Below are 24,304 nucleotides of genomic sequence, written 5' to 3'. Positions count from 1 at the left end.
AGCGCCTTTTCAAGGTAAACACGATGTTTGTGACGTAGGGGCATGTGGAGCGTGGTGAAGGGCCACTGCGCGGCCGCAAACGTCCAAAAACATACTTGTAATGTGACAGTGAGGTATACAATGAACAATCAAATTGTCTCTCCCCAAATGTTTCTCAACAATGCAAGGAAGCAAAACCAAAATTGGGCACAAGCTGCCGTATACTTGGGGAGCAACAAGAATTTGCGGGAACTTCCTCCGTAGCCTTTGCTAGATTGCCAAGAGATTTCACGGCACAACACGTAATGCTGTGAAGCAGCACTGTAGGAAAACCCCGCGCATTATCTGAACGCCCACTTGGCTACTGAAATTTTCAAATTTTGGTGTGTGTTATACGCACGAAAATACGGTAAGATTAAGGTGAGAATGGATCTGCTAAATACCCCTAGAAATGAAAATCGGCCCACAATATTCAGTTGATTCTGCAACACACATCACATTTCTTCAGTTTGCTGACTAGGAGCAGAGGAAAGTTGCGGCAACACACCGTTGCTGTCGTCTGCCTGCACGGCGGCATCGCAGGTCTGGGTGGGCGACAGAGAGCTGTCCCCCCACAAAGGCGAGGGACAGTGGTTGGCCGGCGGAGAGGTGCTGGAACGCTTGCGGCCATTCGAAGGCAGCAGCCCTTCCTGCTGTTGGGCCAGTAGGGCCTGCTTGCGTTGGAGAACCTCCAGCATGGCCGGAGTAGGGTTGTCCAGGCCCATGCTGTTGCTGTCTTCGCAGAAGCCATTCTTCCGCGAGTCTGCACACAACGTTGCCAGTCACCAGAGTCGATCAGCAGCGCCTCGGACGACGTGTTATTCCATTACATACAAACATGACGATAGAAACAAGAGAGAGAGATAGAACGAGCAGGACACAAAACGAGCCCTAGGCATCGTTTGTTTGCGCTGCCAAGTTCTTAAAACATAAGAATCGAAGGACACCTTGTAAATTCCAGCCATTGGACTGGCTCAGCCATCCCTCTTTTTTTCTCTCTCCCCTCTTTTATTACTCTGTCAGCAATCAAATGTTGAGAGAGAGAGGCAACAGCTGTGGTGGTGCGACTGTTGCTATGTGCCGCTGTGCCACCACGACATTCCTAGCAGTATGAGGGGGAGGGGCCACAGTTGGCACAGTTCCAGGGCACAGACAGAAGGATAGGTCATCACGATTATGAGCTATTAAACGCTTTCGCCTTTAAACTTGCCCCTGGTGAATAACATGCTGATTCGAGTTTATTTCCAACATCCTTGCAGTTGTTTAAAACACAAGAAGGAATGTCAGCTCTGCCAACACTACTGCAGTACACCTGCCCTCCACATGCGAAGGGAAAATGTGCCAGTTTGTGGTTGAGCCATAAGGGCTTTTTATCAGCTAACGTAAAAACCACACTACATTAGGAGCTAAATGCTTGTTAGAATACTTAAACTTCTGTATCACGAACTTCATATAATGAAATACTAGTTATAAATGATTAACATTGCAATATATACACATCGTGTTAGGACTATACATTTATAACGAAATTTAGTATATAACAAGCATTTTGGTATAATATGCAACTTTGTGTGAGGTTTGAGTGTACCTGAAACATTATGCTTAGCTTCGCAGCGATATAGAGTTTCTAACGAAATTCATCGGAATGTCCGAATTCCAACCAAAAACAAGCGACACAAACAAACGTCTTTATGACAAAGTCAACCATCTGGAACTCCCCAGAAGTGCTTGACACCAGAGAAATGAGTAAGTGCTATATGATCGAGCATTTATGGAAATTCTTTTTGGAAACAACAGCAATAGCTGTAGACAAATTTGACTTTTTCTCCTCCTCAAGTTGGAACAAAGTACAGCGCGCTTTAGAGCTCACCCTTAGAACTCGTCCTGGCCGAGAGAGCTGACACTGCCTTCTTCTTGACCGGCTTTCGCTCGGGTTCGAGCTTGAGGTCGCTGAAGTCTGAGGCAGACTTGGACGCTGCGGGTGACCGGCGGTTGTTCCTCCGGACAGGTGTTGTGCGGCCACGGGCGATCTTGGCCGGTGGTGGCTTTTTGACGACGTTCTCGTCCTCCCCGCTTTCGTCATCCATGCTGTCCTCGGCGAGGATGATCTCTTGCAGCACGGGCTTCTTCTGGGACGAGGCGAGAATTAAAAGCAATACAGTTGCAGACACCGAGAGGCTCGGAAATGTTGAATAGACTGGACTTCTATTACATTACGTGACACTAATTTTGTGGGGTCTCGGAATGAGGCATCACGCTCTCGGAACACGGACACAGTAGATGCGGTCGAACCCAATTTAAACAACGCATTTATTCAATTAGGTACACTGAGAACAATGATATTGTCAGCCGAATCAAAATGCATAAGTTGTGATCAACACGTTAAACAAAACTTTACATAATATTCCACAACACCCAACAACACAACAAACACAAGGAGGTGTCCCCGAGGCTAGACTCACCACGAGGGCCCACAAAAGACGACTCGCGGTGCCGTCCACCCTGGACCCACCGCAAAAGACGACCGCTCGCTCCAAGCGCCACATGTCTAAGAGAACCGCTCATCTCATGCGCCGCCACCCAGCTTGCCGCTATGTGTTACAGCAGGCGCTACCGCACTAACCATGATGATAATGATGGTGACAATAAACGCTCGCGAGCACGCCCCCTTACCATTCGATAGTTGTGAACTCTGAATACAGCCTATGTACGAAACACGTGCGCATCAAGGCACAAACAACTTTACAGGGAGTGTAGCAACTCTACAGCTTGAGAAATTCGTATCCTTGTGATCGACCATACAAAAGAAATCAACCACAAGAGCTGTCTGCCAGTGACTTGACATACCCATACCAGTTAGGAATTCCACAAAGATACAGTTTTCTCAGCAAACTTGGTTTTACTCGCACAGCTACATCCAATTTTGTACACGGAAATTGATTGAATAGGTGCGCATACATCCCATCTGACAACTAAAGATACACTTAGGGGTGTGCGAACAACTAACTTGCAAGACTAGTAGTCATGCCCTTCATGACAGTACAGTTCAATGTGGGCGAACTGTACTTTGGAATGACGCCCCATTAGCAAGCCTGACAGCTGCAAACTCCATTTCCAACCAACACGCAGAAAAGAATGAAAACCGATACAATGAAGCCCAATTAGATGAACCAGCAAACAAAGCACCCTCTCAGTGCATAGAAGAGGCCCTTGCAAGCAGAAGCCAAGATGCTGGGAGAGCAGACAAAAGCTTTGGCTTGGAGAGCTTGGTTAGAATTAGCATAATGTAATGACCTACACCAAAATGCTGGCAGCCACAACCAATTAGTGCAATGTGGTGTAATGAGCTAAACGAAGTGCACCGAAAACTAGGCGAAACAGCAAGGCTACTAGGGCGTAGTTGGGAGAATGTGCCACTTGCAACGAAGAAGCGTGAGCAGGAATATATATATGTGTATATATATATATTTTTTTTCTGGACAGGTTGTACAAAACTTACTGGTTGCCACTTTGCCATGATGAGCTCCATAGGGGAGGCACAGAAACACACCTATGTCGTGGGCAGAAAACAAAAATGCACCGACACAAAGAAAAAAAAGGCGTGTGAGGATTAACCACACTCCATTGATAACACAGCATTACAGTGCGAAAAAGCACTCGAAACACCAAACGTCTACAGCCCCTCGTAAAACAGCTTTTACCCTTGTGCGATAAAATGAGGTTCTTCAACCCTGATCAATGAATTTTATCTGCAGAATACCTATTTCGTTTAGGCTTGCGCATTAGACAATGCCTTTCCTCAAAAGTCACCCTTTTGATTTGAGCGTACCAAATAGGTTGTGGACCACAGCCGTTTCAAAGGCTAAATTTTGCTCCGAAATGGCAAAAAAAAAAAATTCGCACACCCCTAACACTTCACATTTTACATATCTACTGATCAGTGTGAGGATGGCCCCCTACATGTATGCACCACTGTTGGCAACGTTGTACCCCACGCAAGCCTACTGGTCGCTTGATCTTTTCCTCACTTTGGCGGCAAATTCATGGCACAGTTAATAAATGTTCTGGTGCACCTCTTCCGCTTCTTAGTATTTTACACTGTTTCAACATCTTCAACATCACCAAGTTTCAACTCTTTCAAGTGGCCAACAAATCCGGTGCGGCACAAACCTTTGGTGAAAAGGAGTTCCGGCGCGGCGTCCTTGGTGGCGTGAACAGTAGCCGGCCGTCTGGCTTGAAGCCGGCCGCCTGGATGCCCTTCTCGAGGATCCTTTTTAGCCGCTTGTAGTCGGGCGTGTCCTCGAACTTCATGGAGGCCACATACTGGAGGAACTCAGTGATGCCACCTGGGTTCGAAACATTCGTCAACACCTGTAGTATCGTAACAATGCACAGTTGGCCAATAAATAGCTAATTGACAGTGTTATTCTTCGAACATGGGGTCTTATGTGGGTTAGTTGCTCGTTCATGAACATTGTGGAAAAAGACGGCACAGACTATCAACTTATATTCCCTGCTTTTCTAATAAGAAAATCAGCAGAGTGTCAGGGCTGTGTCCTAGGTTCTTCATCCTCTGGTCTGTGCTGTTGTTTGCCACATTATTCTTTGACGTCTGCTTCCCTTTTCTAATTGCATCGAGTCAACTGCCCCACGGATTGAGCCTCATGCAGGGAGGGGGAGCGCTTAGATGACCTCTCCCCCTTTCCGTGGAACCGGCACTTCGAAATGCCTATGGAAGTAATAAAAATAATCTCGAGGGACGGAACCAGCCGAAGGACAAAGAATGGAGGAGTGCACTGGCCCACACAAGTTCTGTGCTGTGGTTAGGTTAGCATGTGGCAATTTCTGCGCGAAACCACACACACACACACACACACACACACACACACACACACACAAACAAAAAAAAAAAAAACGAAAGGAATAAAAATTATACTCACATGGAATGTCTCCGTGCGGGAAGCATTTGCTGATCAGAAGGGGGATGTCTTCCATCAGCCTGCAGAAACAAAACACTCAAAACAAAGGTTCGAACGATCTAGTAGTGACAGCACGAAAGCTGTTGTTAGCGTTTGTTATCTGTCCATTTCCGTTCCACTGTTTTTTCATTGCACTGCGCACAGTTCTGTTTCCAAATTACTGTGATATGCTGATTCACTTAGACCCTGTCAGCATAAGGGGAGACACGACGTGTGGAGACATTTCCTGCCTCTTTAGACCAAACGATGAAAATAAACATGCTTACGTTTTTTTTTGCCTATTTCAGATATGCAAACAAAATTTCTTCTAGGTCAATTAATTCAGAAGAAGAAGATACATACACAAAGCTGCCACTCTATTGTTTTTGGAGAGAACAGGACAGAAAGTGCTTATTAAAAAAATTGACCCCGTATCTGCGCGTAATCTGCAAATGTCGAAAGACGATAGTCTTGCGTGTGAAGAGAGTGAACAAAACATTTATTTGATGTTCTCCGCAAGAAAATCGGCGAATGATATTCTGGAGGTGCTGCGTTAGAGTGCCTCGAGCGTGCAGCGGAGGCGAATGAGCGTATCAAGTCATGTCACACATGAAACATGAGCGCCATCTGGCAGTTTTTTTTGGAAAACAAAGCGCGTAGCCTTGAGATGGGCGTGCGCGCCCGTCTCAGAGATGATAAGGTGTAGAACGCAAGGCGACGGGTAGGGGCCACCACCGTGTCTTCTTAGCAAAGCGTTGGAAACACTCGCCTTTTCGTGCGTTGCATGGTCAGCGCAGCGTGATAAGCACTATGGTCCTTAGAATTACTTATGTATGCCTTTTCTAGTAAAAGACGAACATGCAGAATATATATGTGTTGTTATGGTGCCTCAGATATGCACAATAATTGCTTTTTAATTGAAAATCGCACACGTATGAACGCTGATCCTTGAACAACATTGATGGGTGCTGCAGATGGGGTCGACCCATCCGCAGCACCCATCACCCAGTTCGCTGTAACGGTGGACAGACAGACAGACAGACCAAAGTTTGTGCGTCGAAAGTCCCCAAGAAAGACGATCGTCTTTAAGTGAATATTATTGTATAGATAAATGGCATAAGTAGTAATAAGTGCACCGCTACAAGCGGGCTTCAAATCAAATCATAATTAGTGATTCTACAGATGATAAAAGTTCAGTGTCCATGCCATGAAAATCTCACAGAAAGCTTAACCTTTTAAGGGGCAAAGCTCCTTAAGGCGTGGGTCTGTCCGTCCTTTGTATATATGTATGTATGCATGTATGCATGTGCGTGCCACAGGGGATGTGAGATGGCGGTACTTGCCAGTGTTCACTAGATGGACGCACGGACGGATGGTCAGACAAACTAGCAGACGGACAAACGGGCAGACGTACGGACGGAGGCACGGATGGTCCGCACTCGATTCGAGTAAAGGAATTCTTTTTTTCTTTTGGACGAAATCTGAATGCTGTCGTAAGATGCGGGGTCGGCATAAAACTGCTTTGACAACTAAGGTTTTTAATACATTATCCCTATGGAGACCTTGCCAGGACCTAACCGATTCGTCGTAAAATGCGGGCCGTCGTGGAATCGGGGGACGTATAATTGAAGTTCCATTGCACTTGGTAACTCTCAGTGTAGGGGAAAAAAAGAAAAACAAAATGCCCCCAAGACACACAAAGCGATATTTTAAAAACTGCATATTACACAGTAGAATCATGATGTAACTTGATACACTTATGTAACACACAAAAATTTGGCACAAAAGGGACCAGAGTGCCTACATCAAAAAAGGAACTGATGGGAAAATGAAAGCAATACAACCTACTTATCAGCAATAATAGCAGGTTCTAAGCGCATGTCATTTATGAGGGGGGTTCTACTGTACTAAAAAACAACAACTAGGCAACGATTAGGCCTCGGAAAGCGTAAGGCTAATTATTTTCAAGGCAGTAATCATCACGTAAACTAAACCGAACTGAAAAGGACCAGAAAAAAGCCCTGTCAGTTGCTGGGATCCGCACCCACGACTTACGAAGTGACCGGAGGACATACCTGCTCTTCTGCTGGCTGACGTACTCAGGGTTTTTGAGGTTGTCTTCCCAGGGCAGCCGGCAACACAGCCACTGGAGCAGGTTGTAGCCCAGGATCTCTATGTCACCCCTTCGTGAGTGGGCTAACAACGAAAAGAAAAAAAAAGTAGACGTTTTTCTTTTTTCTTTTTTTCAATCTTTCCTTCCTGCAAGCTCCAGTAACTAATGCACCCAGATAAATGCTGAACTAATTGATTTGTTGGGTTTAACGTCCCGAAACCACCATATGATTATGAGAGACTCCATATTGGAGGGTTCCGGAAATTTTGACCACCGAGGGTTCTTAAATGTGCACCCAAATCAGAGTACACGGGCTTACAACATTTTCGCCTCCAATGAAAATGCAGCTGCCGCAGCCTGGATTCGATCCCGCGACCTGCGGGTTAGCAGCCCAGGACCCTATAGCCACTATGGACCATTGTGGCGGGGTGATCGACGCTGTAGTGACGTCCAACTTTACGCATGGCCATGTAGCTAGCATACTAGCCAATTGTGCCTTGCGCAGCACGAAGTTAATTACGAGAAACCCAACAACATAAACGCATTTGCGATGGCGGGCGGGCACACGCAAGTTGCAGGTGCACATCGCGTCGTCAGCACAATGGGCACAGTTACGTCGTGGCTGCGCTTTGTTTGCGCGCCACTGTACTTGCATGGAGATATAAGTAAAAAGCTATAGGTAAAAAAGCACGACTTGAATTTTGGTCAATGTTGTCCGTGCACCCAACTGTCTAGCATGATTGTTAAACCATATTTTGAGTTTTATTGTGTCGTTATTTTGTGCTATAATAGCGCAATACTTAAATGTATTTCGATCGTCAATGACACTGGCTATCACACCAAAATAAAACAAATAGATACATTAAGGAGAGACACTGGGAGACAAATTTTTATGATTTGCATTTCTCACAGCTGAAAACAAGTATGCAATTAGTTTGCAGCTGTCACTTCCAGATTTTAAAATATTGACTGTTCTATAAACTTACATTCTGCCAAAATGGTTGATTGGGCGAGTTGGTGATACATGACTAATTATGAAATGGAAGCGCACAACGTAGAAGCAGACGGAAAGACAGGGACAAGCGCTTGTCCCTGTCTTTCCGTCTGCTTCTACGTTGTGCGCTTCCATTTCATAATTAGTTACATTCTGCCCACTGTTTGGACAGCTTTCTCATAAAAGATTCCTGCAAATTAGATATGGCAGTGTTCTGTAAAGAACAGAGAGTGCAAGGAAACCATAATTTTATTTTTAGCTTTATTGGTTCAAGAGTTATGGCCTTAACAAGTAGACTCATCAGAAATCTGAAACTTGATTAACTATATCACTAATTAAATCACTGTTCTTAACAAGAATATAAGTCTTTGGTCTTGTAGTACTTATCAAGGTATAAGCTTTAAAATGCTGCAAAAATTATCAAAATCAAACCACTAGATCAAAAGATAGTGAGGGCAATGGCCTCGGACATGATGAAAAATGTGTTGAGAAAACGAGAAAAGAAGTTTAAGGACATGGTGAGCTTGTATATTTAACAGGTAATGGTGTAAATCAGTGCAGTAGTGATGCTAGAAGCCACCAGGAGTGTAGTCGTAATCATTCTTCGTGCACTTTCTTTTCATTGCATGCCAGATGTTTCCAGAGTTTCCATGCAAAAGCGTTTTGACGGTGCTCGCGCAGTCGTCATTATCATGCGTGGCAGCCTTTTACAAGGCAGAAATCATTCACACTTTCACGTAATCTTTATATGTCTTTGCATCTCTGTGAAACATACAGGGTGAAAAAAAAATGCAATTCAATGCAGTTTGCTGTGCCGCGCAAACCACGCACGAGCATGTTGATTTCGAAACAAACCGTGCACCGCATTCCCCCCCCCCCCCCCCCCCCGCGTACTCCGTACAAATTTCAGTTCCCCGCCCTCACCACATGTCAGCACAAGTTTCGTGGCGATGCCATATTCCCGAGATCTTTTTCAGAAATACTGCCAGGTCTGCCCCAGACACCGCACTTCATACACTGAACCAGTTCATTCATTATCGCTAAACTTACAACGTTGAACGGCGTTCCAGTGGCCGCTTCCGAGTCTCGAAAAACAGACTGCTCGCATCGTAAGGCTGATGTCGACAAAAGGTCTCTTTGAATGTCACTCGCATGACAAGCAAGAGCCACCTTTTTAGCGTCGGAAACCAGGGGAGTGCCAACGCGCAGGTCTCGCGTGTGATCGTTGGCCCCGACTATCGCGTCCGCGATCGCAGGAGCCGCGTTCGTGATAGCGTTGGCACAGCCAGCTTTTCTTTATGTTCTCCGTGGCAGAGAGTTTCGCTGATAAGACGCTGCATGCTCTCAGACGCCGTTTTCGCTTCTTTTCGAACACATGAGCAGTATGGAATTTTTGGTGACCGCCTGCCATCACACTGATTGACAGCCGTCGCTTAGGCCTCGTCACAAAATGATGGATTGCGCACCGCTCTCTAGCAGACGAATCACTTGACATCCAATAGGGAACAGAGAACTGCCCCATGTGATAGAAACGCACCTATGATGTGCGAGTATTTGTTTTTTCTTTATTCACGATGGCTGCGTTGTTGCTCGACCAAAAGTGATTTTCAGCTGGGAACAAAAGAATACGGTTTTCAAATAAAAGCAAAATGCCACACTACCAATGAATATGACCATTTTTAAGGTGTTGTCAGTTGTCACGAATGGTAATGGTCACGAGACTGTCTTGACCAAATTACTCGACAAATACGCATTACATAGCAACAGCATTTTCGGGAACACTTTCTTCATACTCTATATATTGAATATTATTTTAAAAAGTACTTCTAGAAATTGATTTATTAGAAATTTTTTGATCTTTGAGACCCGTGTCTCCCCTTAAAACATGATATATATTTTTAAAGAATCGAAGTAGGGAGTAGGTTCATTACGCGAATAAACATGGTGGTTGACTTCATAGTGAAGCTTCTCGAAGATTCGCTGAAAATTTTTGCAGGCCCCTTTAAGAAAGGGGGGAAAAAGGCATGGGGTGAAGGAAGACTCACCGCCTATGTGGGCGTCGCGGCTTGTAAACTCGATCGTGCCGTCGTGTGCCTTCCTGAGGTCTTCCTTGTATTCCTTGTGCTTGCCATTTTGCGTGTATCGGCAGGCTAAACCAAAGTCCACTAAGTACACCTAGTCGGAGAGAGAAACCAGTGTAGAAAAGTTACACTTATGAGTGGACAAAGGTAATCAGGGTGTAATAATAGACCCTTCCCACTCAATACAAATACGCCCCATACATGACAAGATTACTGACACAACATACAAAACACGCCACAATGCGCATTTGCCACTTTGGCTTGGATTGAATTGGATTGAATCTCCGTGCAATAATAGTACGCTTGATGCTTAAAAAGATGGCGCCAGATGACGCCCGCTATCATAGTCAGTGGCTGGAACGAGCAGACGACATTATTGCGGCAGATTTCGGGGTTGTGATAATTACTCAAAGAAAGAAAAAAAAAGAAATCGTATTTACTTGCGAGTAAATACAGTAATGGTATGGGAGTAAATACAGTACTCTCAAATTACTAATGCTAAATTTGGTCCTTCAAAACATGCCGGCAGCAGTGAAATGCGCCCAAAGGAACGAAATTTATTCGAACTTCGCACGCGCACCATGAGCGTTGGTTGAAGCGAGCTGAGCGTCATTATCTTGGTTGGTTGGACTAGATTTGAAGCTGTTCCCCTTGTGTGTAATTTGCGCCATCTCAAAATGGCCTCGTCCAAGCAGAATGGCCGCTGTTGAGAGTTTTCTGAAGGTTGTTCCTGGGTCGCTGATTGGCTCTCACTCGGAGCACGTTTCTAGCATAGCTTGGCATACTCACTCATGAGTACACTGACTCACACTCATTCATACTCATTTGAATGTGGTGAGAGTGAGTATGAGTGAGTACTGATGAGTATGAGTGAGTAGAACGTGAGTGAGCACGTATGAGTAGGAGTGAGAATGAACGTGAATGAGTACTTTTAGTGTGAGTAGAAGTGAGTATGAACGTGAGTGGGGGCTCATGAGTGTCAGTAGGAGTGAGTATGAACGTGAATGAGTATTCTGAGTGTGAATAGGAGTGAGTATGAACGTGAGTACTCTGAGTGTGAGTATGAGTGAGTATGAACGTGAGTACTCATGAGTGTGATTAGATGTGAATTTGAACGCGAGTGAGTATTCATCAGTGTGAGTAGAAATGAGTGAGAGTAGGAGTGAGTATGAACGTGAGTGAGTACTCTGAGTGTGAGAAGGAGAGAGTATGGAAGTGAGTGAGAACGTGAGTGAGTAGGAGTTTGAACATGAGTGAGTACTGATGAGTGTGAGTATTTGTTAGTATGAACGTGAGCGAGTACTCATGAGTGTGATTAGGAGTGGGTGAGAGCTCATGAATGTGAATAGGAGTAAGTACGAACCTGGGTGAGTACTCATGAGTGTGAGTAGACTTGGCTGCGAAGGTGAGTGAGTTGCTGTGAGTGTGAGTAGCAGCGAGTAGGAACATGAGTGAGTTACTATGAGTGTGATAAATATTTGTAACCATTGCAACGGCGTCTTCAATACGTTGGAAATAACGGGCACTATGGCATGCAAGCTTACTGTACGTAAAAGCCTTATGTTAGTTTGGAAACTGGGGGAGCCATCCTACATCAGATGGGGGGGGGGGGGGGGGGGCGAGGTGACTGCGCAAAATTTGAGTTGAGGGTAGCCGTCCATTTTATTGTAATTTGAATTTTCTAGGCTGAATAACTTTGAACTGCCTGTCCCTATAGCTACCATTCTTGCTGCACTTACCACTAGCGCCTTCAGTCTACGCAACCCGCTGATAATCATGTAAAACAACAAGGTCTTGAGAAGCCCTTTAACAAAAATCGCCACGCGAGCCGGTTCAGAAAAAAAAAAAACACTGCGCACCCCCCCCCCCCCCCCCAAAACAAAACGCTGAAATGGCCCACGAGAGAAAGCACATTGTGTGCACGACGCACATTGTGCGCAGTGATTTTGCAGTTTCTATCTCTGCGTTGTCCCTCAAGTGAAGGCTGCCTTGAACGAAAACCTTAAGTGATCTCATCACCTCTCAAGCGCGAAGCTGTGTGCAAACTTCGCCTTCTCAGTGCCCCATTAAGAAAAAAAAAAAAAGGAAAGCTTGGAGGACGGTTGAGCTTCGCCGTCAATAGTATACTATGCGATAGCGTAATCGGACCCTGTTCGCATCGCCGTTTCAATCTCTACCCTCCCTTCAGTTTTCGGCGGCTTATTATGCCTTCAACAGTGCAGACACAATGTGCAATAAGCGCCCAATCACCCTAGAAAATTCATTCTATAATTCACATAACGCGGGCTAACACAAAAACACACATAACGCAACTCGTTAATTACCGTTTTATTCGGCTGTCCGCGATAACCCTGCGTACGCACACTGCCAATGAACGTTAACCGCGTCCGCAGGTCCATAAATAAGGCCCCCTGCAATCGTCAGTGCCGGCACGGAGCCAACGAAGTCTCCACGTGAGCGCGACCCACAGAGGAAGGAAAACATCTCCGAAGATGCGCACAATTTCTCGAATGCAAAACTGCCGTACGCAATGCATTCCATGTGAAGGCGAGGCAGAGAGGGGAGGCGCCGTCTCGACGGTCGCGCTGGGCCACAGAACACCTACCAGTGGCCGGGCGGCGGCGAGGCCCCGGCGTCCGCCTGTCCCGCTAGTGCAGTCAGAAGGGGCTAGGGGCAGTGGAACGAACGAGGCGGCTGAGCCGGATAGCATGGCAACGTCTTGGGTTCTGGCGGGTAATCATAGCGGTGGCCGTGTAGTATACTGAAGCTGTCGAGAGCGTCTCTATTTCTCGCGCGTGCGTTGTAGCCTACGAAAGCGCGTTTTGAGTGCTTGTAACACATTACTGAGATTCTAAACGATGTCTCAGCATCTCCTACGCGTCATGGCACACAAATGAATGTGCAGGTGCGTCGTAATTGCGCTGAGTCATTGCCTGTTTGTGGAACCTACCGCCCCTTAAAGAAAGCGACTATTGTTCAGCTCGATTGTTTTGTGTAACCTGAGTACACGTAACGCTACCTCAATGTTAATATTCATCATCGGCCTGACAATGTCCACTGAAGGACAAAGGCCTCTCCCATGATCCGCCACTCAACTCGGTCCTGTGCTTGCCGCTGCCATTATGTACCCGAGAACTTCATAATCTCATTTGCCCACTTAATTTACTGTCTCCCCATAACCCGTTTGCTTTCTCTGGACATCCAGTCAGTTATGCTTAATGACCAGCTGTTATCCTGCCTACGCACTACCTGCCCGGCCCATGTCCATTTCTTCTTCGTGATTTCAACTATGATATCCTTAACCCCAGTTTGTTCCCTGATCAACTCTGCTCTGTTCTTGACACTTGAGGTTACAACTACTATTTTCCTTTCCATCGCCCTCAATTTAAGCTGAACCCTTTTTGTAAGCCTCCAGGTTTCTGCTCAGTAGGTAAGTACCGGCAAGATGCAGCTGTTATATACCTTCGTCTTGAGGGGATAGTGACAATCTACCAGTTATGAGCTGAGAATGCTTGCCGAATCTTCTCCACCCCACTCTTATTCTTCTAGTTACTTCAGTCTCGTGGCTTGGCTCCGCAGGTATTACCTGTGCTAAGTAGACGTATATACCTTTTCCAACTTCAAGTGCACTGCCACCTATCTCGAAGCGCTGTTTTCTTTCGAGGTTGTTGTTCATTACTTTCGTTTTCTGCCGGTTATTTTATAGATTCCAAAAGAAGGAAAGCGGGAAAAGGGGAGGCAAAGTTTGGTGGGCAGATGAGATTAGGAAGTTTGCGGGTATGAAGTGGCAACAGCAAGCGAAGGACAGAGTTGACAGGCGGAACAGGGGAGAGGCCTTTGTCCTGCTGTGATGATGATGAATATGTGAATGTAAAAGTATGTGAGTCAGTGCGCTTGAGTATGGGTGGGCGTAAGTATGAAGGTGAATTCTTATGCGAGTGCGGAGGTGAGTGAGGGCCTATAATCTTGAGCAGGCGTGAGTATGAAGGTGAGTGAGTAACTATGAGTCTTAATTGAGGTGCACAAAAATTGAAGTACAAAAAGGAGACACCTGGACACGGCGCGCTGTCTCGAGGTGTCTTCCTTTTGTACTTCAATTTTTCGTGCACCTCCGTTAAAATGAATTACCAACTCGCCCAGCAGTCCGTGTTTCTCTAAGAGTGTGAGTAGTCGTGAGTATGAACGTGAGCCATGAACAATGAGTGTGAGTAGGCGTGAGTATGAACGTGAGTGACTGTGAGTAGGCGTGAGTATGAACATGAGTGAAGGCCTATGAGTGCTAGCTGGCGTGAGTATGAACGTGAGTGAGTACTCACAAGTGTGAGTAGTCGCGAGTATGAAATGAGTGAGTACTCATCAGTGTGAGTAGTCGTGAGTATGAACGTGAGTGAGGGCCTAGAGTGTGAGTTGGCGTAAGTTTGAACGTGGGTGAGTACTCATGAGTGAGTACTCTGAGTAGAGTAGAAGTGAGTTTGAACGTGAGTGAGTACTTTCAGAGTGAATAGAAGTGAGTTTGAACGTGAGTGAGTACTCACGAGTGTGAGTAGGAGTGAGTATGAACGGGAGTGAGTACTCATCAGTGTGAGTAGTCGTGAGTATGAACGTGAGTGAAGGCCTATGAGTGCTAGCTGGCGTGAGTATGAACGTGAGTGAGTACTCACAAGTGTGAGTAGTCGTGAGTATGAAATTAGTGAGTACTCATCAGTGTGAGTAGTGAGTATGAACGTGAGTGAGGGCCTAGAGTGTGAGTTGGCATAAGCTTGAACGTGAGTGAGTACTCATGAGTGTTAGGAGTGAGTATGAACATGAGCGAGTACTCTGAGTAGAGTAGAAGTGAGTTTGAACGTGAGTGAGTACTTTCAGAGTGAGTAGAAGTGAGTTTGAACGTGAGTGAGTACTCACGAGTGTGAGTAGGAGTGAGTATGAACTTGAGTGAGTAGAAGTGAGTGTGAGTAGGCGTGAGTATAAGCGTGAGTGAGTACTTTGAGTGTGAGAAGGAGTGAGTATGAACGTGAGTGAGTACTCTGAGTGTGACAAGGAGAGAGTATGAACGTTAGTGAGTACTCATGAGTGCGAGTAGGCGTGTGTATGAACGTGAGTGAGTACTCATCAGTGTGAGTAGAAGTGAGTATGAACGTGAGTGAAGGCCTATGAGTGCTAGCTGGCGTGAGTATGAACGTGAGTGAGTACTCACAAGTGTGAGTAGTCGTGAGTATGAACATGAGCGAGTACTCATCAGTGTGAGTAGTCGTGAGTATGAACGTGAGTGAAGGCCTATGAGTGCTAGCTGGCGTGAGTATGAACGTGAGTGAGTAGGAGTGAGTGTGAGTAGGCATGAGTATGAACGTGAGTGAGTACTCATCAGTGTGAGTAGTTGTGAGTATGAACGTGAGTGAAGGCCTATGAGTGCTAGCTGGCGTGAATATGAACGTGAGTGAGTACTCATCAGTGTGAGTAGTTGTGAGTATGAACGTGAGTACTCACAAGTGTGAGTAGTGGTGAGTATGAACATGAGTGAGTACTCATCTGTGTGAGTAGTCGTGAGTATGAACGTGAGTGAAGGCCTATGAGTGCTAGCTGGCATGAGTATTAACGTGAGTGAGTACTCACAAGTGTGAGTAGTCGTGAGTATGAAATGAGTGAGTACTCATCAGTGTGAGTAGTCGTATGAACGTGAGTGAGGGCCTAGAGTGTGAGTTGGCGTAAGTTTGAACGTGAGTGAGTACTTTCAGAGTGAGTAGAAGTGAGTTTGAACGTGAGTGAGTACTCACGAGTGTGAGTAGGAGTGAGTATGAACGTGAGTGAGTACTCTGAGTGTGACAAAGAGTGAGTATGAATGTGAGTGAGTACTTTGAGTGTGAGAAGGAGTGAGTATGAACGTGAGTAAGTAGGAGTGAGTGTGAGTAGGCGTGAATATGAACGTGAGTGAGTACTTTGAGTGTGAGAAGGAGTGAGCATGAACGTGAGTGAGTACTCTGAGTGTGACAAGGAGGGAGTATGAACGTTCGTGAGTACTCATGAGTGCGAGTAGGCGTGAGTATGAACGTGAGTGAGGGCCTATGAGTGGGAGTAGACGTGGGTATGAGAGTGAGTGAGGGTGAAGGCTGAAAAATTGTGGTGAGTGAGTATGAGTGAGTAGTCTCTCAAAGTGCTGACCTATGATTTCTAGTGCGCCATACGGAGTCTCCCATTGGCTGACATGGCCGGTGTGCTTTTCTTTTCTAGAGCACCGTTCCACATCTTAATGACTAGCGTGACAAACGCGATTTTCTTTCTTGCACGTTCGTCTTCTTGGTTGTCCAAATGTGTACGTCTGCTTTTGCACTCGTCCATGTTTCCCGGTGCAAAATGTTAGTGCTTTGTACGAGTGGTTTTTCCACGCGATATGGATGCTCAGAGGCTCTCATCTGAAACTGTCCTCGCAACAATAAGAAGTGGGCTTAGAACGAGAAGGTACCGGCTAGAAGTGCACCATCAGGAGGAGGGTTGGGTGGAGTCACTGCCCCTTGGGCACCTTTACGTTTACGATATCCGCTCCGTGTGCAGAATGATCACGCAAGTAGCAGAACAGAGAGCGCATGTCGCGCTCTTACAAAGTGGATTGAGTGAAGGTGCGTCCGTCCGCTTGGTTTCACCACAATTTCGCAGTGGTGCTTGTTAGAAACTCAAAACCTATGCAGTTCTCTGCGCACCCTGCACTGTATTGGGATGCTACACCTGCATGTGGCTGAGCGTAAGCGACACTCAGCTCATGGGACCTATTAAACAGGGCAGCATGCTGCTTAACATAGAGATGGTTAATTAATAATTAATGTACATGCAGTTATTTATTCATAATGGAGTTCTCATTAATTTACACAAGGAGCCAGTGGCTTTAGTCTCATACCCCATCGTCTTTTCTGGACCCCTAGACCAAGACCTTCGTAGGATGATGTGGTGAAACTACTGCAACCTGTGCCATTGAAACTTTAAAACCTGGCAATTATCTATGCATCTTTTGAAAATAGCTCAATTCAGTCTAAGAATCTGGGCTACTATATAAATGGTTCAGTAAACAATTGTCACAACTGTTTCAGGGCCTGTTTAACATAAAATATCTCAACAGAAAAAAAAGAGCTTGCACCGAAACCCCGCGACCGACAGGCTTGACACTTCTACCCACCTTGTTTTCGTTGCCCTTGCCAAAACCTAGTAGAAGGTTGGACGCCTTGACATCGGCATGGATGTATTCATAGCTGTGTACGTACTCCAGCACATCAATCTGTTTCGGGGAAAGAAATCTACGGTCAAATAAAACCTAAGGAGGCAGTACAAGTACTCCCCAGATTGCTAACTCATAACTGTTTATTACCTCCACAAATGGTATAACTACCACTTTTTGTGGCACTTTTGAGTTCGTTAAACAGGATTTGACTGTATGTACATTTTTTCAATAAAGTATATTCATGAGCTACACAGCCATAACCAAGCATTTTCTGTTATCGAGTCAATCCACAAAAGAAGAGCCATATCTCTGATTCGGCATCAAGGTTTTATACATTCTGAAAATAGGTACTGATATGCTTTTAAATCATTGAGGCCACAGACCCATCAGAAAGGGCCAATATACGAGTGGCAAAAGGTGGGCTAGTTATTACATAATATGAAATTTAACGTAGGTTGCCTTTCAGATTGCATACTCAGCCGACATTTCGGGCAAACTACTTCCCCTTCCCCTCGTTACTTCTACCATCCAATCACAATCACAAGTTTCCTATAATATAATTAGAGGAGACTATGACGCAGCGATCGTTCGGCAACTATTGGAATGATGGGTAATACACGGATTTGCCAAGTCTTCGTGCTTGTGGGTCTCCAACGCACTTGTGGCTTCGTTGATTGCAGTGTTTCCATTTTATTTCGAATGAAAAAAAAAAAATGAAAGATTATAAACTTCGTGAGCTGATTTGAAATGGTGGGCCTTAAAAATTAAGGTAGTGAAGTGGAACTGCTGAATATTTGCTGAATGTTGTTTCATGACAAAGCAAATTTAAGCAATGCGAAGCCAAACCGGAGCCGAAAGTACGGAAATTCGACAAATCCGTGCACTGCCCATCATTCTTATGCTCGGTGAAGCGCCATGCGTTGCAGCTCCCATAGACACTAGCACCAGAGTTCCCCGTTGTGTATTTATAGGAATCTATGATTGACACTAGCACCCGAGTTCCCTCTAGCATATTTAGAGGAAACTCTGCAACTCCCAACTCCTTCGTTGTTCCTGCCCTGGCTGGACTGAATTTCTCGACTACAGCACGCTAGCTGAAGCGAGTTCGCGACTCCCGTACAAGAGCAGGCCGACACTCACCACGCGCATCCCGAGGCTGAAGGCAGTTTTCAAGGGGAGCGTCTTGCCCTGCCGGTCAAGGATCTTCTGCAGGTCCTCGCCAAACCTGTCCATCACCATGAACCGGTACTTGACACCATTGTGCTCATGGGACCCGGAACCTCGGAAGCGAGGCATGCCCAGGTAATCCAACTTCCTCTGCTTGACCCATTGATCGACTGCAAGACGGGTGCACCGATGGGTTTTGCACCTCTACTAAAGCTCTAATTTTCTTCTAGTGGGTTTAGAACATCTATTTTTGTTTCACTGCCCACAGTTCTGAATCTAGACTGTTGTGATATGCCGATTTATTTTGTAACTGAGTTTAGCGAAAATCTCGTTCCCCCAAAAAAGCACACGAAATATTGCATATTTCAACCCTTTACTGCGTGGCGTAGTGAATTCGTGGCATACTGAAAAACTTCGAGCAAGCAAGTCACGAAATTCGTGTCGCTTTTAATGCCAGCTGATAAGTACTCACAGGGAATGCAGCTTTCAGCATGAAAAATCTGGCACAACTTGGTGTAATTTATTCTATACCAGAACTGATTCTTTTGTAGTTGATGGCGGAGGGTGCAAAGCATGTACAACAGCTCTCACTTCTTCGTTCTTTCTCACCTGATTTGATGATTGATTTGTGGGGTTTAACGTCCCAAAACCACCATTTGATTATGAGAGACGCTGTAGTGGAGGGCTCCAGAAATTTCGACCACCTGGGGTTCTTTAACATGCACCCAAATCTGAGCACACGGGCTTAAACATTACCGCCTCCATCGGAAATGCAGGCGCCACAGCCGGGATTTGATCCCACGAATTCTTTCTCACCTGAGTAACGAAATTCTATACTAAACAATTTTATTTGGCGTATGCACATCCAAGATTTGCCTTGAGCATGTTATGTAGTTCTGAAGTACATTTTTGTATTAAGGTCGTTGCTTCTGTGGCATATCGACACACCTTTGTGACATACCTAAATACCTACATTAAAATTGCATTTTAGGTAATTTAACTGCAGAATCAATAAATATTGCCATTGAAAGTTGGAAAACAAAAACTAATTTTATTTTGTTCGGCCTTTTCATAACTCAGGCATAAATGGTTAATAATCACTAATTATACTAGAAACATGACTGCATACTTGAAATCAGCATTCAAATATATAGAAACTTTAGGTTTCACCAAATTCTATAAAAAAAATATTCACAGGGTGTGGCGTCATCACTGCCATTTATAACCATTGTCATACTAACTATCGATATATAACTATCGTTCTTTCACTCACTTTATCACAGCAACTCATCCTTCGCCCAGTCTCATATCTTTCCAGCCCCTCATACTTCACCCCGCCTTAATCATGCGCACAAGGTGGCCCCCATTTTTGCTAGGACCAAGAAGTTTCAAAATTTGCCACTATCATTATGCATAATCGAGTGGAATTCTCTTCCACCTAACATCGCCGAAATTACAGATCCTTCCATATTTAACTCCATGCTTCAGGGCTATTTGCATAGTGAAAAACATGGCTGACCTGTGTCTGATTGCCCTCGTTTCGTCTGCTGTTTTTGCTCCCGATACTTATTCAGTGTTCTTTGATGTAATTTTCTTAAGTGTTTTCATTATTATTGTACTAATGAATATGTACTCGATTAATGTTGGTGAACGTACTTGACTTGATGCTGTGATTCGATTTACTCGCTGTTTCCTTTTTATTGTTACTTTTTGGTATTCTGTTTTCCGTTCATGTTGCTTGAAATGTATGTATTCACTTAAATCCCCCCTTATGTAATGCCCAATTGGGCCTTTAGGGTACTGAAATAAATAAATAAATATTACTAGCCACCGCGCTGCGCCTCTCGATCAGCTAATGCTAGGGCTAGAGACTTGTGCCAGATGACAAGGAACCCCCGTGCTTTGGAACTGAACGCTGGCAGCTGCTCTGCTTCATCAGTTCGTGAAAATGGCCACATTGGGTGCATTTATGCCTCTCATGTTTCTTGCTACAGAACCATTGGAGACTGCTACCAAAACAAGGTTTTTTGTGAAACTATCACAGCTTGAGTATATTTATGGCTCAATTTCAAGCGTGCAAGACTTAGTTGTAAACTGCTGGAGTTTTAAAGCAAATCAGCAAACTAGATAGCCAGGTATTAATACTATATGCGGTAAAACAAAAAAGGATATACAAAACCCATTTGAACAAAAGATATGGTACGTTCTCAGACAGCCCCAATTACACGTGTTTCAGGGAACCACGCAAAACAGTCATATAATGTGGGCGAAGTATAATAAGAAACTGAGGTTATAGGCAGTGACACTTAACCTTGCCCAAAAAACGGGTACAGACTGCCTGAATAAGCCCATGACACGACCTTGTGCCTCTACAAGAAAAGTAGATTAACTGATTCTTACCAGTAACAGCTAATGGCAGCATTACTTAATTGGCAGAGGTGCAAGCAATTATTTTTAATTAGAAATATTACATTCCTACGCACGTTTTTCTACTGCTAAATAAAGTCCTAAAATTGCCTTCACGTTGCCGACAGCCTTACATCAGAAGAGTCGGACACAGTGTCATTGCTATCACATAATGGCGATGAACGAGTTTGCATGGAATGCCTTTGTGTGCGACTGAGCTGTGCACGTTGAAGCAGCTTGCAAGTGCCACTAGTGATGTCCTGCCGTTATCATGAGCGTTGACATCAAATTAAGTAATTTTGCACAATGATAACAGCTGTGTCGTGTCCTTATGTGTGCGCAAGCCTGCGACTGCAACAAAGGCAGATCAGCTGTTTGACCAGAAAATGTTTCCACGAACCGAAAACTTGAAAATATCAGCTCTTTGGCTAGATGAACCTACTCTGTGTGGATAGATCCTCACTGGATAATGACCGTGGATATGTGTACACGCAGTTGAAGCATATGTAGAAGTGCAGGAACCACCAGGAGCATAAGTTTTCCAATTTAAAAAGACATCCTGTCTCGCTCAACTTTTGAATAGTAAACCTAGGAGAATGCCAGTTCACATTTTGCATTCGTGAATATTTAGTTAAGGTTTGATTCGAGTGAACTTTTTTTTAAAAATCGAATGAGAAAGTCGTAAGTTGCGGGGCTGGCGCACAATTGTGGCGTATAACCACAGTTTTTAACACATTATTTCTATGGGAATTTTGCCAGGACCAAGCCGATTCATTGCAAAATGCGGGTTGTCGTGAAACAGGGGGGCGTACAATCAAAGTTCTACTGTAGTCACATACCAATGGTGACTTAAAAAACACATCTTCACACTGTCCTTGGAACCAAATATCAAAACTAACTGTTCTGAGAACATTTTCACACTGTCATACGCCCGAGAAAGCGGGTTTACGAACCACCATAAGCATAAGTCATTGAAAAGTGATAAGTGGTTGGCTAGAGAAAGAAATAAGACCTATAATTTTTCGTTTCTGAACCACTTTCAAACGATGCACAAAGACAAGATGCCACTGTAACAAAAGAAACTCACTCTGTTCAGCTTTTCCCACGCGGAGGTAGAAGTTGATTTCAGTGAACAGTGGGCCATTGCTATGAGGTTCCTAGGAACACAGGTAACGGAGATGAGCAAACAAAAACGCCTCAACACAAAATTCAAAGCTGCCAGGCCAGATCACCACTCACAATTTTTATGACGTACGCTGCACTGGCATCCACAGGTTTGGAGACTTCGTCAGACGCTGATCACAAAAAAGGGGGGAGAAAAAAGAATACCGGTGGTCAGATTGGGTAAGTACGCAGGTGATGTAGACACCCGTTAAGACAAACCCTATTAATCAATATCAAACTTTTTAATGAATTTTCCACTAATAGCCACGAAAGACAGACATCATACTCACAAGCCTTTACGTGCATACGCAAGAGCAGCGTGCAGACGACCTGCATTGTGACGATTTATTTTGTTGCAAGTCACCACAAGTCGCTGTTGTCCAAGCACCAGTGGTTGTGAATAACTCAACAAGAACAGACTTTCAAACAATGTCACTATTTTGCATGGCCTTTTGAAGCTTGTTTTAAAGGGTGTCTACTGTAAAGAGATCTGTGAAAAAGATTACCGAATAATAGACGATTTTTTTTAATTTTTTTCAAAGCATTCATACTAAAACATTTAAGGCCCATGCAGAACATCACAGTAGAACTAACAGCTGGAAAACAGCCAGGGGAGGGGGGGAGAGGGATAAGCATTAATCGCCTGGACTTGTGCTGGGTTGTTCAGAACCACAGCAAAGAAAGACACACACTACAAGAGTGGGCAAAAATAAAGTCCTTTATTCAACTAATCAAGAACGGCATTCAAGCGATACAGAGGAGCTCAACACATGAAGCTGCTTGTGCAATTAAGACATCGTCGGATCGATACAACGTCCAAGGACCAAGCACAATTGCATTCCAAATATCTATTACACATGGTATGAGCTTCCGTTTCGAGTATATCATCTGCTTCCAAAAGCAAAGAAACCAATCAACTGCAACCAGCAAAATTTAAAGACACAACTTGCACGTTACAAAACCACCAGCCATGCGATTTTGCAATGTATATTTTGGATGAACCCCGCAGACTTCTGATGAAAGAAACATCTTCCCGAGACGATACAGTGGCCAAACAGAAAAAAAAAAAAGGACGAACACAGACAACTTTACTTTCTCAAGAACCTGTGCAATGCAGCACTCGTGCCAATTACAATGGAGACAGTACAAACGCAATATTTAAACATTAAAACTCAAAGCAGTTTCCCGGATATGAAAACCAGAAAAGAAGAATGAGGCAAAAAACGCACACAAGCTTGCTCGAAGCACACAAATTTTGCAAGACGCGTGGTACGCGAGCTGAAGCAAACAGAGACCTATGAGCAATGTTTCTGGATTAGAGCAACCACTTGTGGGAAGTTTGCAAAATCTTCAATTAAGCTCCTCATATTTTCTGTGGCCCTAACGTTTCCATGCAATCTTGCAATGTATTTCTGAGAAATAAACCACCTTGCACTTCCACCACATGGACTGCCGATAAAAAAAAGTCTAGAAAGATACCATGGCCAAACCATAAAAAGTTAAAAATACAAATAACTTTTCTTTTACCTCTTGAAACCCGTGCAATCGAATTAAAAGCCCGTGTTTGCTGCAAATGACCAATCCACATGCAACAATGAAACACATTAATATTTTTTTGCAGTTGCGGCCATTGAACTCCATTCACACCCTTGTTCATTCAACACATGCACAAAAGTTTACGAAAACTCGCTAATAGCCAGACAGTTGGCAGAAAGGCAGAAAATGCGAGGTGCATACAAACACACAGACATGTGCATTTTCTTATTCACTCGTGCGATCTGCAGTTGCCAATGCACCGGCCAACCTGAATTCAGAGTTCTCCCACAGAATTCACGCTGAAGGGCTTCAAAGAGCAGGTTCTACAGCAAACAGAAACCAGCGACTTGGCCAGAACTTCCAAGGCACTAGGGTGTGTGTGTTTTCGTGGCGTTGTGGTTCCCCGCAAGGCGGATGGATATCTTCAGAAAACGTAAACACACTGTTTCATGCACGAAAACCTCTCCCAAAAATCCACAAAAGCTGCCAAGTTTCACGCGGTGAGCATACCTACAAAAACGACAATCCCAGCCAAAGAAAAGACACGAAAAAGACTTCCCAGCAATGAGCGAACAGCAGGCACGCCCAGAAAGTTGTCTCTGTTAGAACCAAAATACATCTCGCAGATTTCTAGCGCTCACTTGCATACTCACCAAACTGCGA

General features: G+C 44.7%; 1 protein-coding gene across 5 annotated transcripts in view; it reads right to left on the bottom strand.

Moving 5' to 3' along the window:
* Positions 1 to 24,304, bottom strand: part of LOC119166825 (serine/threonine-protein kinase VRK1) — a 46,495-nt gene that overhangs the window by 6,683 nt on the left and 15,508 nt on the right. For 2 of the 5 annotated variants that reach the window (XM_037418191.2, XM_075867451.1), the window contains exons 4-14: positions 22,181 to 22,236; positions 22,029 to 22,098; positions 18,509 to 18,705; positions 17,327 to 17,425; positions 10,129 to 10,258; positions 7,052 to 7,172; positions 4,959 to 5,017; positions 4,189 to 4,364; positions 3,518 to 3,568; positions 1,889 to 2,147; positions 527 to 781 (exon numbers count right to left, since the gene is read on the bottom strand). In XM_037418191.2, the coding sequence (XP_037274088.2) occupies positions 527 to 781; positions 1,889 to 2,147; positions 3,518 to 3,568; positions 4,189 to 4,364; positions 4,959 to 5,017; positions 7,052 to 7,172; positions 10,129 to 10,258; positions 17,327 to 17,425; positions 18,509 to 18,705; positions 22,029 to 22,098; positions 22,181 to 22,236 (1,473 nt within the window). The remainder of the gene's footprint in view (positions 1 to 526; positions 782 to 1,888; positions 2,148 to 3,517; positions 3,569 to 4,188; positions 4,365 to 4,958; positions 5,018 to 7,051; positions 7,173 to 10,128; positions 10,259 to 17,326; positions 17,426 to 18,508; positions 18,706 to 22,028; positions 22,099 to 22,180; positions 22,237 to 24,304) is intronic. The other 3 variants (XM_037418192.2, XM_037418193.2, XM_037418194.2) reach the window with 3 other exon arrangements.

The sequence above is a fragment of the Rhipicephalus microplus genome, chromosome 6, assembly GCF_043290135.1.
Source record: "Rhipicephalus microplus isolate Deutch F79 chromosome 6, USDA_Rmic, whole genome shotgun sequence".
NCBI classification, from domain to species: Eukaryota; Metazoa; Arthropoda; class Arachnida; order Ixodida; family Ixodidae; genus Rhipicephalus; species Rhipicephalus microplus.
This window is presented reverse-complemented; position numbering and strand designations above follow the sequence as displayed.